Source organism: Taudactylus pleione, unplaced genomic scaffold, assembly GCF_031769625.1.
Source record: "Taudactylus pleione unplaced genomic scaffold, aTauple2 ptg000309l, whole genome shotgun sequence".
Taxonomy (NCBI): domain Eukaryota; kingdom Metazoa; phylum Chordata; class Amphibia; order Anura; family Myobatrachidae; genus Taudactylus; species Taudactylus pleione.
The window spans coordinates 6,689,001-6,704,378 of NW_028284710.1; the positions used below are offsets into that span (position 1 = coordinate 6,689,001).

General features: G+C 41.7%; 1 protein-coding gene across 1 annotated transcript in view; it reads right to left on the reverse strand.

Moving 5' to 3' along the window:
• LOC148511392 (collagen alpha-2(VI) chain-like) overlaps window positions 1-15,378 on the reverse strand; it is a 313,628-nt gene that overhangs the window by 260,981 nt on the left and 37,269 nt on the right. The window contains exons 2-3 of the mRNA XM_088442276.1: window positions 9,222-9,398; window positions 5,605-5,718 (exon numbers count right to left, since the gene is read on the reverse strand). Of these exons, the coding sequence (XP_088298402.1) occupies window positions 5,605-5,710 (106 nt within the window). The 5' untranslated portion in view covers window positions 5,711-5,718; window positions 9,222-9,398. The remainder of the gene's footprint in view (window positions 1-5,604; window positions 5,719-9,221; window positions 9,399-15,378) is intronic.

The following is a 15,378-nucleotide window of genomic DNA, read 5'->3' on the forward strand; positions in this document are numbered from 1 at the left end:
GAGGGTGAGGTCCTGCTGTACGAAGGAGTGGTTGATGAAGAGGGACACTCACTCCCACATGCCGCTGCTGATGGAGATTAGAGAGAACAATCCAGATGACTACCTGCGCATGGATGATGCCACCTTCCAGGAGTTGCTGCGTCTGGTGACTCCCTCCATCCGGAGGCAGAATACTAATATGTGGTGGGCCATCCCTGCTGAGGAGAGGCTGATTGCTACCCTTAGGTACCTGGCTACAGGGAGGTCACTGGAAGACCTGAAGTTTGGGACCCTCATCTCCCCTCAAGCTTTGGGGAACATCATTCCTGAGACCTGCAAAGCCATTGTGAATGTGCTGAAGTACCAGTATTGTAGGGTAAGTAAAAACACTACACAGTTTTTTCTTGTGCAAATTTTTTTTTTTTGTTTCACACAAAATGTACAAACTGTACAACTAACATGGCTGCATTTTTTAAATGACGCAACCAACATGGCTGCTTGATTTTACTGTAAAAATGTGCCACATCAAAATGAATAATGTAATAAAAGTTTTGAACCATTGCAATAACAATATTAAAACTGCATTATCAACAAGTTTTATCTGTCCCAATAGCTGATATATGGTGGGTCTGACACCGACTTGAATAGGCCAAGAAACACATGGAAGCCGGGGCCACAAGCTGGAATTGTGCCAACAATCTGCCCTTATGCTATGTGTTTAGTGTCCAATCATTGCCAGATGCACCATATACCAAGAGTAGCTATTGGGGAAGATAAAACTTGTTTATACTTCAGGCAACAACATCAATAAAACATTTTTTTAATAAATTATCCATATCTGGATTAATATGTGGTAACATAAATGTAAAAGGCAATTATCAACAAGTTTTATCAGTCCCAATAGTTAGGTTGCTCTGTGATATATGGTGGGTCTGAGGCCGAACTGAATAAGCCAAGAAACACATGGCGCAAGTCCAGATTGTGGCTCTGGCTTCCAACAATCTGCCCTTATGCCTGTTTACAGTGACCGTGTCCAATCAACGTCATTACCACCATATACCATAGAGTAGCTATTGGGAAAGATAAAACTTGTTGATAATTGGGGTAGAAAATCTAAATTTTGTATATATTTTCAAAAATACAAAAAATTAGGTGGCCCCTTGTCTGCCTCCAGCATGGCTCTGTATATGGCTTCCGATGATGTGGGAGGTTATGTGGCTTGGTTAGTATGGTATGTGACTTGGGAAGTAGGGTATGTGGCTTGGGAAGTAGGGTGGGATGCAGTTGGACCCATCACTGTAGTGGGCTGGTAGGTGGCTGGGAGGTTAAAGTGTGGTGGGGAGGGACCAATCACTTCAATGGGCTGGCCAGTTGCCTGGGGCAGAGGCTCATTAGTAAGCAGTGTGGTCGGGGTCAGTTCTTTGGTTTTCCCCTATATAACCATGTCATACAGCAGGCATTGAAAGTGGATCTGCTGATCTGGATCCATTATCCTAGTAGAACTTCCAATATGGGTGACTAAATGGTCATAATGGTCCGGTGGTTTCTGTAGCGCCTGTTCCACCTGCTGAAGTATTGCAGTTGAGTGTGTCGGGAAGCTGGGTGCTTTACAGCGATATCTCCTTTTGGTGGGTGGTTGGCTTGATTCACCCTCACTTTCTGTGATGCCAGCAATTTCAGGTGTTGTGAAGAGTTCCAGGTCAGGTGTAAAAGACTGTTGGAGGGGAGAAAAAAATTGCATAAATATCATGTTATACATTAATTTTTTTATTCTAGTTTCCGTCAACGGTGGAGGAGTGCAAAGCCATCACTGATGAATTCGATATGCATTGGAATTTCCCAAACTGCGGGGTAACCATTGATGGACAGGATATCCACATAATGCCACCTGCCAGCGGCTCTTATTACTACAATTATAAGGAGATTTTTAGTATTGTTCTCATGGCAGTGGTGAATGCCAACTACGAGTTAATCTTTGTTGAGGTTGGAAAGAATTGCCATGCTGCGGATGGTGGGACCTTGAAAAAACCCTAATCTATCAGAGGCTCACCTCCAAGACCCTAAAATTGCAGACTGTGGAGGAAGCGAAGCACAGGCTCAATTTTGTCTTTGTGGCTGACGAGGCATTCACACTACACGAACACATATTGAAGCCATACACGCATAGGGGCCTGACCAAACAGAAGCGCATCTATAATTACAGGCTATCAAGGGCACGCCAGATTATGGAGAACGCATTTGGCATCCTGAGTAATTGATTCCGCATCTTCCACACGGCCATCAATCTGCATGTGGACAAAATGGATTGGGTCGTCTTGGCATGCTGTGTTCTGCACAACTTTCTCAGGCGCAAAATCTCCCAACAAAAGACATCAGGTACAGCTATGCTAGACGACCCAGACCATCCAGAGAAGATAGTCAAATTGCCCTCTGTGTCAGCACCTGGAGTTCTTGAAATGACGGGGTATGTGCGGGCTAAAGAGGTCAGGGGAGCAATACCTGGCCTATTTTAATGCAGTGGGAGCAATGCTATGGCAGAAGGACTGTCTCCAATGAACCATTGTGGACAATTGGGGACTGTTAAATGGACATTAGTACTTAAAAAACATTTGGCATGGTGTGTATGCACTGTGTCTATACTTACCACATCTAAAGAAGACGGTTCACCCACTTCTTCTGTGTCCTCTCCTGCAACGTTCTCCACCAACAGACATCGGGATGGTCTTTCAGGGTCCTGTTCGTGGATTAAATGGAACAAGTCGTAGTACCATAAGGAAGTATTGTAGATGTCCTCTGCCCCTGCTCCAGAAGCCCGCGAGTCCTGCAACAGTGCAGACATTCTGGGTCTTGGCCCGGACCCATTTAGGGCACGCTTCCTTGTGGTATGGTGTGCTGTAATCCACAAGCTCCTGAATGGCTGCTGCCTTCTTGTGCTTGTTGCTGTAGTCGCGGGAGTTGACCTTCCACAGACACTCATGGTCATGGTAAATTTCCAGGAACCCTGTAAGAAATTCTGCTCTCTTTCACTTGCTATACAGTATCTCTGTTATAAAAATAAAAAAAATGATTTATGTACATTTGTTGTTTTAATGTTTTTACTGTTTTAAAATTTTTATTGTTTGTTTTTTTAATAAATTAAAATTCAATCATTTGTGTTTAACTTTTTGTATTGCATTTTAAGGTAAATGAAAACAGAGTATGAATACCAAATTCATTCACACAAAAGTCATTGTTTTTTTAAAAAAGTTCACAATTAACTGTAACCCCCCTCAAAAAAAACCCAGTGGGCTTAGTTCAGAGCCGGGCGCTATTTGCGAACGGTCGTTCAGAAAAAGGGGCCAGATATTTAAATAGAGCGCTCGCTCTTTGCGGTCTGTTGACGCCTCTATGTCTGAACGAGCGAACGAAACATGCGTTCGCTATTTTGTAAAGACGCCCCCTGGCCGCTCGCATCATACGTCATCTCCGCTATTTATTAGATTAATCGAGTACATCGAAAGGCGTCTGAACTGCTCGCAGTGCTTGTGGTTGGATTTTCCTACCGCAATCATGCGAGCAGTTCAGGCTAAGAAACAACCAAGTGACGTGGTCGATGACGCTGCTTTGTTAATTATGCACACCCTTAAAACGCCCGTTTTGACCTTTTGGCACGCCTGCGTTCAGATCTCCACTCCCCGTTTTCAAGCACCTTCCCCTGTTACCAACCACAAACGCCTCATCCTGTCACTCAAATTAGCAGGCATTCGCTATTTTGTGAGCACATGAATTTCGACCGCACTGACTGGTTCGCGCATGCGTATTACGAGCCGTACGCATGCGCAGATGTGCGAACATCGCTCGGAGTGATGAGCAGCCGCTTACGAGCGGCTCTGAATCAGGCCCTGTGTGTGAATGAAATAAACATTGGTGTGCAGAGGAATAACATTGGTGTGCAGGGGCATAACATTGGGGCAGAGTAATAAACATTGGTGGGCAGTGGCATAAACATTGGGGGACAGTGTAATAAACTTTGACGTGCAGTGGAATAAAATTGGTGGGCAGTGGCATAACATTGGGGCAGAGTAATAAACATTGGTGGGCAGTGTAATAAACATTGGTTGACAGTGGCATAACATTGGGGGGGCAGTGTAATAAACATTGGTGAACAGTGGCATAACATTGGGGGGCAGTGTAATAAACATTGGTGGGCAGTGGCATAACATTGGTGGCCCAGAGGAATACATTGGCGCTTTAGAGAATATAAACATTGGTGTGTATACTCACATAAACAATCCTAGGAAGCTAAGACGATCCAACGTTGCTTCTGTCTCTGTCGTCGGCTAGCACAAAATGGTGGAGAGGAGTGGCCAGGAAAAGTGATGACAAATAGTTTGTCGTCCATGAAATCTTTCAGCATACGTACACACAGAACGATGTGTAGCAAATTGTAAAAGACAGGTCGTGATCTTTCTGCATGTTCAAAATATCACAGACCATGACCAACGACCAGCGGGAGTGCACATCGGCATCGTTATCGTGCCTATACACGGCACTTTTTAAATGATTTGTCACTCCAATCGGTCGGAAATGGCAATATCGTTTAAAATAACGCGCCATGTGTAGGCACCTTAAGAGTGGGGACCTGCGTCTGTGACCCTCCGTAATCCTGGGAGTAATAGTGACTGTCAGCACTGCATTTTTGTCAGGGGCAGCGGGCTTATCCCCAGAGAGGCCACCCATCCTCCAAAGAGAAAGAGGAGGTGATGCAGAGGTAGATCGCAGGAACCAAAGCCGCCACTTCTCCACTCTTTTCACTGCTTCATACATCTACCCCAGTATTTTGTTGTGCATGTATAACGTTACTAATCTTTAACCTTACAGTACAAGGAAAGAAACGTCCCTATTTACTAAACAATTTTTTTTTTGTGCAAAGTATGGTTCACTAGAAACAATTGTTACTGATCGTAATTGATTGTTGGTGTGTTAAAATAAAAGAAAGCGATTGATGTCGAATATTGAATTATAATAAAGAAATATATAATACATAATATAAGGATACATCATATTTTTCTGTATTTTAACCAGTACTATACCTGTATGATCCTCCTTACCTCTCTGCTATACGAAGAAGAACCAAAAGAATCAACCTGATCTGGTAAGAGTGGAAATATCACACTACACCTTAGGTATCACAAATGCAATTTATGTCCGTAGCCACCCGGTCAAGAACTAATTTAATTGTCCGCCATTTCCTGCCCGTGAGTGGGAAGAGCTAGTTTGTTCCCCTACCTTGTTATGTTGTTATAAGCAGTGCTACAATCAGCAATAGCATGTAGACCAGCAGTTTACGTATGCAATGACGTCACGCCGTGTGTGCACACTCGCTTTCTGTGTGTAGTGTGATGTGCTCAAACAGAGAAGCAATAGAAGTTCTGCCTCAACTGCACACCGCAATGCCAGGAAGTGGACCCCCCGAACAGTGAGTGAGACAGCTGGCAGCTGCCTGTCCCTGACAGAGGTGAGGAGGGCGCAAATGTATAGTTTTCAGGGGGTGCGTCGTACACCCTACCACCAGCCCTGTAAGTAAGCAATTGCAAAACAATCACATATACAATAAACTGTACATACAACATTATTTTAGCTTACCTGCATTTTTCATAACTGAAGAAAAAGCATCGTCTCTACTAAACTGAGGAAAACATAGAGTCATCCAAGTGAAAATAACCACAATCCTTAGAATAACTCCAGTCATTGTGCTGTCTGCAAAATGGAGAGAGAGGTTAAACATTTAATGCATTTTATTTAGGAAGCACTTTGCATTCTTATACAAGACAAAAAGACTTTTGACTCCCATAATACTTTACTGGTCAAAGACTTATTTATAATATATATATATATATATATATATATATATAAAACAAAAAAAAAGGGAGTAATCCAGTTTTAATTCAATAGTGACATAACTCACTCAATGTTTCGGTCACAGCATGTGACCTTCTTCAGGAGAAGCAACATATATTATCAGGTAACAATAACCACAACAATGGATACAGGAATGTTGTGGATATTGTTACCTGATAATATATGTTGCTTCTCCTGAAGAAGGTCACATGCTGTGACCGAAACGTTTGAGTGAGTTATGTCACTATTGAATTAAAACTGGATTACTTTTTTTTACAAGCCTGGTGAGTGCCCCTCTTTTTTGTCTTGCATAATTGGTGGAGTACTTCTTTGACTCCATTGGTGTGGTGGACACCCCAGCAATTTGTCCATGAACTGTGGGCCTGATTCAGACCCACTTGCGAGTGCACAGCGCTTGCAAGTGGGTCGATGGTCCCCCACTGCGCATGCCGGAGCCGGCTCCAGCGTGCTCGAGACCCGGCCAGCAATGGGCGCACCAAAACAGGTCGGCTGCCGATTATGATTGACAGCTCGCCCCGTTTGAGGCGGGCAGGAGGGGTGGCTACACAAATGGAGGCGTTCCCGAAGGAATGCCTGCCGTTGTGGGAGGCACCACTGACATAATCAGTGATGTCAGTGGTGAGCTTCCGGTTCTATTTAGAGCCGGAAGCTCACTGGGGCTTGCGGGAACGAGACCCTACCACAAGGGTCTCGTCGCAAGCCATGATGGTCACAACCAACACCTGGCCGCTCGCAGCTTTTGGATTGGCTTGATGGGCACTTCTTGCATACCATATGGTCAAGATGCTCCCACAAAAGCTCAATGGGGTTGAGATCTGGTGACTGCGCTGGCCACTCCATTACAGACAGAATACCAGCTTCCAGCTTCTTCCCTAAATAGTTCTTGCATAATTTGGAGGTGTGCTTTGGGTCATTCGCCAGATGGAGGTGGAAATTGGCTCCAATCAAGCGCTGTCTACAGGTATGGCATGGCGTTGCAAAATGGAGTGATAGCCTTCCTTATTCAAAATCCCTTTTACCTCGAACAAATCTCCCACTTTACCAGCACCAAAGCAGCCCCAGACCATCACATTGCCTCCACCATGCTTGACAGATGGCGTCAGGCACTCTTCCAGCATCTTTTCACTTGTTCTGTGTCTCACAAATATATATATATATATATATATATATATATATATGAGTAAATTTTAAATGCAGCAGCAGAAAAGCACAGTGTGCTTGTGATAGCACACCCAACTAAGCACCTGTAAAAGAGGTGCAACTCAGACTTCCAATTTATTTTCTGTGCTAATTAAAATGAATGGAAAATATGGCTAAAAATGATTTATAAAAAATAATTTAATATCAGACATACATTAATACAATATATCAATTTGACCAGTCAAAATAAAACAAAAAAATATATATACATATACAGTGGAATAGTTTAAAAATAAAAAAATAAATGAAAATAAATCACAGATAATAGCTTTAGTATATCTAAAGGAGGTGGAGGTCTGTCTATATATTGTATTCATTATATACATTTTTCATGATATACATTTTTTCTTACATATTACTAGCACTTGGGGTACTTTTCTGTTTTCATACTGTGTAGATGTGATTACAATCAAGTGTGCTCTTGATTGGTTATTACCCTAGCTGCTGCTATAAATTTTGCTATAGCTAGTTAAAGCCAGTGTATATATATTTAATTCTAAACTTCCTTTAAGTAATACAAATATGGCTGAATTTATCTGTTTTAGCAATCGAGTATCTAGAAGAGAACTGTATACGCAATCAGAAACTGTTATAGAACCTAATTTGGAGATTAATGCTATAGATGGTGAAATAATTAAAGGTTTTTATAAGCTTGAACAGTTGTTAAAAGATGAAATGAGACACTGGTGGGACAGTGTCTCCCTTAAAAAATATATTAACAACAAACTGATACCACGAGGGCTTAGATTATTTAAAGCTCTGGCGATCCAAGATGATCCTAAATTAATTACTACATGGAATGAAACTCTGGATGAGTGTTCATTTAGCTTAATTGAGCTTCTAATATCATGTAGAGAGACGAAAGTTATTGAAATAGGACATAAAATAGATGAAGTTAAAGAGACGCTTACTGTGTTTAAGGATTCACCTATCTTCGCTGTGAGGGACATAATTACCAATAAAAGAGTTGAACTGTTTGAGAAAGAACTAGTAGATAACAAAAACAGAAAATTTGAGAGAGACGCTAGAGATTATAAACACGACAAAGTGAGAACATACAGAAAACATACTCATTCCATTCCCAGACCAAATGACCAAGGGACCCCTAGGATGTACAGGACGCAGGAAGTAGAGAATGGATATAGTCAACAATTCTCAAAGAGGAGTAATCCTTGGAAAAATATGACAACTAAATGGGAACAGTTACCCAAAGATGGAACCCCTTCAAATAAACTCCACCACTCTAGATTTTTGGACAATAGACCTGGCAGGTTTCACCATCAGAATGAGACTACTGCCCCTAAAAAGGTTTTTTTTTTAGAAGAGAGCAGACTGGGGAATATAAAAACACAGAACAGATTCCTCCCTCTATCCAGGGATACCCCCAAAAGATTAAGAGAACTAGAGGAAGAAGAGGAGGGCGGAAATTACATAAGAAGACCAAGACTGCACTAAATCAGAATGGGATATTCAATTTGACAGATAAGGTATTGACTAATGATCAAATTAAACTATTACAGAAGGGCCTCAATTTTGCTCCAACGCAGGGCCCTAACCTTTTTGATCTGTTTGTGGAATTTAATTATTTCATTCGAGATCTCTGTAGAAAGAGATACTTTGCTTCTAAAAAATTAAGAGATGATTGTGTAACCCCAATTATCTTGGACAACATGGATTTAGATGCATTATCTACATTGGAGGATCTATGGGTAGAGAATAATATGACTGATGATAAGATTTACTGGGTGTTATATCACCAATAAACACAAAATATAAAGCCAAATTGGTGTTTTGTTTGGAGAGTGCCCGCTACCCATTTGCCTTTAAATTAATCCCCATGGACAGATGCACCCCGCATGTTGATAAATGAAGGCTGAGTGCAAGTAAACACAGTGTATAATATATATATATATATATATATATATATATATATATATATAAATAAAACACTTAATTGTATCCATAGGAACAGTAAAAGTAAACCAGCACACCAGCCTTGAGGCAAAACATTAGTACATTTATTTCAAAGTAGAAAAAAAGCCATCTAGCTACATTCAAAGGTGTTCAATTGTATCTTAATACTTATCATAGTAGTGCAGTGTCAAGCATAATGATAGCTCCCAGCAGAAAACTCTCCTTACCACTGATTTTTGTTCGAGTCTCAGGAGGAGATGAAGAGAAATCCACATTAAGTGCACCCAGCTTTCTTATCACAGGTTGCAATTGTATAACCCCAGGCACTGCTACAAGCCCACGGTGATTAGCATGGCTAATTCAATCCGGCCTTCAGTGTGGTTTTTACATGGTTTTGTTACCATCTGCAAATAAATAGCACAATATTTGGGTTATCCAATGTAAAATGATCATTGTTACATTTTCATGCTGGTTTTAGTGGTTCTCATCTATAAAGCACAGTGGGGGTTCAATGAGAATTGGGCGCCTCTGTGCTTGGAATGTACCAAAAAAATTCCGCAAATCAAAATTATAAGTACAGTGTGTTGAGTCTGATGTATATCAAGATGTGTGCAGATCAGAAACAGTAGTGTGTGTGTATATATATATATATATATATATACATATACACACACACACACACATATATATATATATATATATACACAGTCAGGTGCATAAATATTGGGACAATGACAGAATGTTCATATTTTGGCCTCTATTCATCACCACAACGGCTTTGAAATGAAACAAACAAGATGTACTTTAACTGCAGACTTTCAGATTTAATTTGAGGGTAATTACATCCAAATCAGGTGAACGGTGAACCACTATATATAAGGAAATTAAACATTAATATAGAGAGCGCTGCTTAAATTAATGTTAGTTTATTCACCAATCTAACAATCGAATATTTTATACAATAAATATATATTAAATACACCACATAATCCAAATCATCATCACAGAGAAAACATTAAAAATACTAGATATCACATCATGCACAATTACTTCTCAACTGTATTAAAGAACAAGTATAGGTATTTATTAAATAAACCACATCTCTCTAATTATTAGCAACAATACATATCCACATATACTGTAAGTAAACATTGGAAAGAAAAAAGGATCAAATGATACAGATAATTAAACAAACAGAAACTAATTTAGAATAAATTGTAGACCTATGACAGGGGGTATTCACTAGGCAATATTGGAAGGCGAATGCACGATAATGACGTTGTTATCGTGCAATCGCCCGCAAATTGGGCATGCAGATGACAAAAACGACCAGCGATGCGCACGCCCCGCTGGTAGTTTTTGCCATCTATCATCGCCCGTACATGCTGGTCAACCTGACGATCCCGTCAGGTTCAGCATGTACGGGGAGCAATAGAGAGCACCTACTGTTCTCTTCTTGCTGCCGCAGGACCTCTCTGCAATACACGGGAAAGGAAACAAACAGTTACAGCCTGATGATTCCGGACACTCACAACATGTGAGTGTCCAGCGTCATCAGGCTGTGACTGTTTGTTTCCCTTCCCGTGTTTTGCAGAGAGGTCCATGTTTTAATCTCATGCTGCCTAGACTGAACGAGTGAACATTCAGTCTAGGCACATCACTAGATATACAAACGAAAGCACGATTGCAAAGTCGTAATCGTGCTCTCGTTTGTATATCTAGTAGTGGATATCCGCCTTTAGAGTGCAGAACACAGTCCTAATTAAAAAAGATTATACTTATAACAAAGGTCTTCACATGCATTGATTCTGTTAACTTGATCAAAATTTTCAATGATGGTCAATACATGGAAAAACAGAAAAAAACAACAAGGGACCAATGTGTAGTATCGTAATGGATTTGAGTAACAAATTTCCCCTGGTGTGTGGAAAGGAACAGAACAGTGAGGTAGATTTTGCCAGAAATAGAACAGATCCTCGCCACCACTAATTAATGTAGTTCGGCGTACCGAAAACTCACTTCGGTGGTATATGGGAAATGCATATATAGGTATCTTTGCATCACCATGTGTTGTCTGTAGTAACAGCCTTAGTACTAATGTACTCCAACTCACATAAATACTGGTGGGGATCCACCTATAAAGGTTTCTTTTATTTACCAGATGGCATCCGTAACGAATCTCACAACAATGATAGTAGAAGAACAGTATTTTATTACAAAAAAAAACAGTTTCTCTATATTAATAAGGCTTGTGGGAACAACAATCAGGACAGGAACATGCACTGGTGGAACCCCTTAGTTCTCACCGGGTTGGGGTTCCACCGGTGCAGGACATGTATAGCATGTAGAACCATCACCACTAAAGAATCAAATTCCATAGACAAAAAACCTTACGGTTTCACATGTCCCATTAAGGCTTCTTACACATGATCTGAAATTTCAGAAAACCTTATGAATTTGTGCCACTCAAACTAAAAAAAGCAATGAAATTCCGATCAAAAAGGCTGACACCTTAATGGACATGTTCCTGGCGCAATACAGATATGGTATGCCATCAAACCCTGTGGTTAACAGCAGATTCAGCACTCTCACAGAGTGAGATTGTTGTCACTCACAAAATGGTGAAGCTGCTAATTCACAGAATTGTATGGTCATTGGAATACACACATGCAGTCTATGCAACTGAGGTCTGAGCAGTTATGTGGCACACATATCCCACTGCGTGCCCACAATCTTCCCATTCGTTCACCACAACAATCCCACTGGGCTCCAACATCCTTCTCACTCCATACATCCATTTCATTCAGAATACACACTCAGCTCCCTAATTGCTAAAACTATCATACTCTATCTATGCATGTACACTATCTGTGCCTCTATGCTGCTATAACTTCCCCAATCACTACAGCTGTGTGGTCTCCTAACTGTGCTAGTTGGTTGTTCCCTTATCCGCACCAATCTGTCTTTCCCCATTCACGCTGCCCTGTCTTACTGCATTCATGCCACTCTGTTTCCTTGCATCTGCACCACCACCTTCCCCCTAGTCACACCACTTTGTCTTCCCCTCATCTGTGCCACTCTTTATTCCTTTATCTACACCACTCTGCGCCTCCCCAACCGTGGGAATCTTTCCTCCCACCTACCCGCACCTATCAGTCTTCCCCAATCTCTACTGATGTGTGTTCTACTATTGTGCTAGGCTGTATTCCCTCATTCGTACCAATCTGTTTTTACCCATCTGTGCTGCTGTCTTCCCGCATCCATGCCACTCTGTACCCCCATCTACGTTGCTGTGTTTTCCCAAACCATGCCACTCTGTGTCCCCTGCATCCGCACCACTGCTTTCCATGCATCTGCATCACTTTGGCTTTTTCCCATCAGTGCTGCTTAATCTTCACCCCCTCTCCACGCCTTTCTGTCCCCATCCACATTGCTTTGTCTCTTCCCCATCCACTCCACTCTTATTCCATCTGTGCAGCTCAATCTTCTGCTCAGACCTCAGTTGCATAGACTGCATGTGTGTATTCCAGTGAGCACACAATTCTGTGAATTAGCAGCTCCACCATTTTGTGAGTGACAGCAATCTCACTCTCTGCAGTTAACCACAGCGTGGGATGGCATACCATATCTGTATTGCGCAAGGGACACGTCCATTAAGGCGTCAGCCTTAATGATCGTAATTTCATTGCTTTTTTTAGCAAAAGTGGCACACATTCAGTAGGTTTTGTGAATTTTCAGATCATGTCTAAGAAGCCTTAATGGGACATGTTAACCGTAAGGTTTTTTGTCTATGGAATATACAGTATATATAGGCAGAACTAAAAGTCGCAAAGAAACGTATAACTGAACACATACATAATATAAAGTAGGGCCTCCCCACTCATACACTGTCTGAACACTTTCGTAGCAAAAATAATTGTTCAACATAAAGTATAAAAAGATTTTTAGGTATACAACAAATAAAATCCAACTGGAGAGATCGTGATATTAAAGGTAATCTGGCAAGATGTGAAATGCAATGGATGTTTAATTAGGAACTTTTAATTCCAAAAGGTTTAAATTCAGATTTTGAATTAAAATGTTTTTTAAATTAAATGTTCTATAATCCATTTTTAATAAATTATTCATAAAATTTTTCATATCATTTTGTGAATCGCGGAACTTCCTGTTCAGCCACTTTCCACCCCACTTCACCCTCCTAAATCTCTGACTGCCACTTCCGGCCTTTGGAACGCAGGTGGATCGCGGCACTTCCTGTCTAGCCACTTACCACCGCACTCCACCTCCCCAAACTCATGAACAGTGAAATACTTAACTTCCGGTCTGCGGCATCAATGTGAGGCGTGGAGGACAGGTGGAACGCAGCACTTCCAGTCCGTGATTGCCACGGTGCCTTCGATAACCAAATATATATATGATTTTAACCAATTTATACCCATATTGTATTGTTAATTGAGGTTTGTTAATTGAGGCTAGTTACACCACATCCGGTTACGTGGTATAAATACCCACAAATCCTACTCTCTGAGTACACCTTGAAAAAGATCCATTAATGATCGAAGCGGTGTTGGTGCTGAAAATTGAGGACTATTTTATTACAATCAGAGAGACTATATTACTGCCATTTATTGGAGATATGCATTGATTCTACACAGGTTTTAAAGTCCGGACCTTTTTTACCTGTTTATGGGAGTTACTTTTGCATATTTGTTTTTCATCTCTCCATCCATTTGTGACTTGGACTCTACCTATGGATTTTTTATGCAAGTTGACTGGTCTGATTGTTGTTCCCACAAGCCTTTTTTAATATAGAGAAACTGTTTTTTTGGAATATTATTATTATTTTTATCATTTATTTATATGGCGCCACAAGTGTTCCGCAGCGCCTTACAAGGTACATAACCAAAAAGTGACTTACAGTAAAATACAATACAATGAAGAATAATGACATGGATAACATACATTGATACATAGGTGGCCATAACACCCACATAAGCAGCAAAGCATAGGCACCAAGTGTTAGGTGTCCTAGTGGTGAGTAAGAAGTAGATGAACATAAAGTAAGGAGAAGCACAAGAGGGTAGAAGGCCCTGCTCGCCAGAGCTTACATTCTCAATGGGAGGGGCAGACAGATTGGCATGATACAGATGGGGAAGACAGGGAGGAGGGAGCATGTAGTAGCAAGTTAGGATGAGAGCTGGAAAGCATTGATGAAGTAGTGGGTCTTGAGAGCCCGTTTAAAGGATTGTAGAGAGGTGGAGAGTCTGATGGGGAGATGGAGAGAGTTCCAGAGGTGGGGAGCGGCACGGGCAAAGTCTTGGAGGCGGGAGTGGGAGGAAGTAATCAGTTGGCATGAGAGGCAGTGTGCATTTGTTGAACAAAGAGGGCAGACAAGAAAGTGAAGGGAGATGAGGTCAGAGATGTAAATGGGAGAGGAGTGTGTGAGGGCTTTGTAAGCAAGTGTGACAACCTTGAATTGGGCTCTGAAGGGGAAAGGGAGCCAGTGGAGGGCTTGTAGGAGAGGGGAGGCAGATGTAGAGCATTGGAGAGGAAGATAAGCCATGCAGCAGCATTAAAGATAGACTGGAGAGGAGCGAGATGGGATTTGGGGAGGCCAGATAGGAGAAGGTTACAGTAATCCAATCTTGAGATGACCAGTGAGTGTATTAAGGTCTTAGTAGCATCCTGGGTGAGAAAGGGTCTGATCCTGGAAATATTTTTAAGGTGGAAATGACAGGACTGTGAGAGGTTCTGGATATGTGGTTTACAGGAGAGGGAGGAGTCCAGGATAACTCCAAGACAGCGCACTTTGGGGCTAGAGGAGATAGTTGTCCCATCAATTGATAAAGAAATAGTGGGAGGTGAGGTTATGTGGGAGGGTGGGAAGATGATCATCTCAGTCTTAGACATATTAAGTTTAGGAAATCGCTGAGACATCCAGGAAGATATAGCAGAAAGACAGTTGGAAATACAAGTGAGGAGAGAAGGAGAGATGTCGGGGGAGGAAAGGTAGATCTGAGTGTCGTCAGCATAGAGATGATAATGGAGGTCAAAAGAGCTGATGAGTTCACCTAGAGAGGATGTATAGAGGGAGAAAAGGAGTGGTCCAAGAACAGAACCTTGGGGAACACCTACTGTGAGAGGATGTGGGGGGAAGATAGGCCATGAGAGGAGACAGAGAAGGATCGATCAGAGAGGTAGGAGGATAGCCAGGAGAGGGCAGTGTCACGTAGACCAAGGGAGTGAAGGATTTGCAGCAGGAGAGGGTGGTCCACAGTGTCAAAAGCAGCAGAAAGGTCAAGGGGAATGAGTAGAGAGTAGTGGCCTTTGGATTTGGCAGCAAGGAGGTCGTTGCTGACTTTAGTGAGGGCAGTTTCTGTGGAG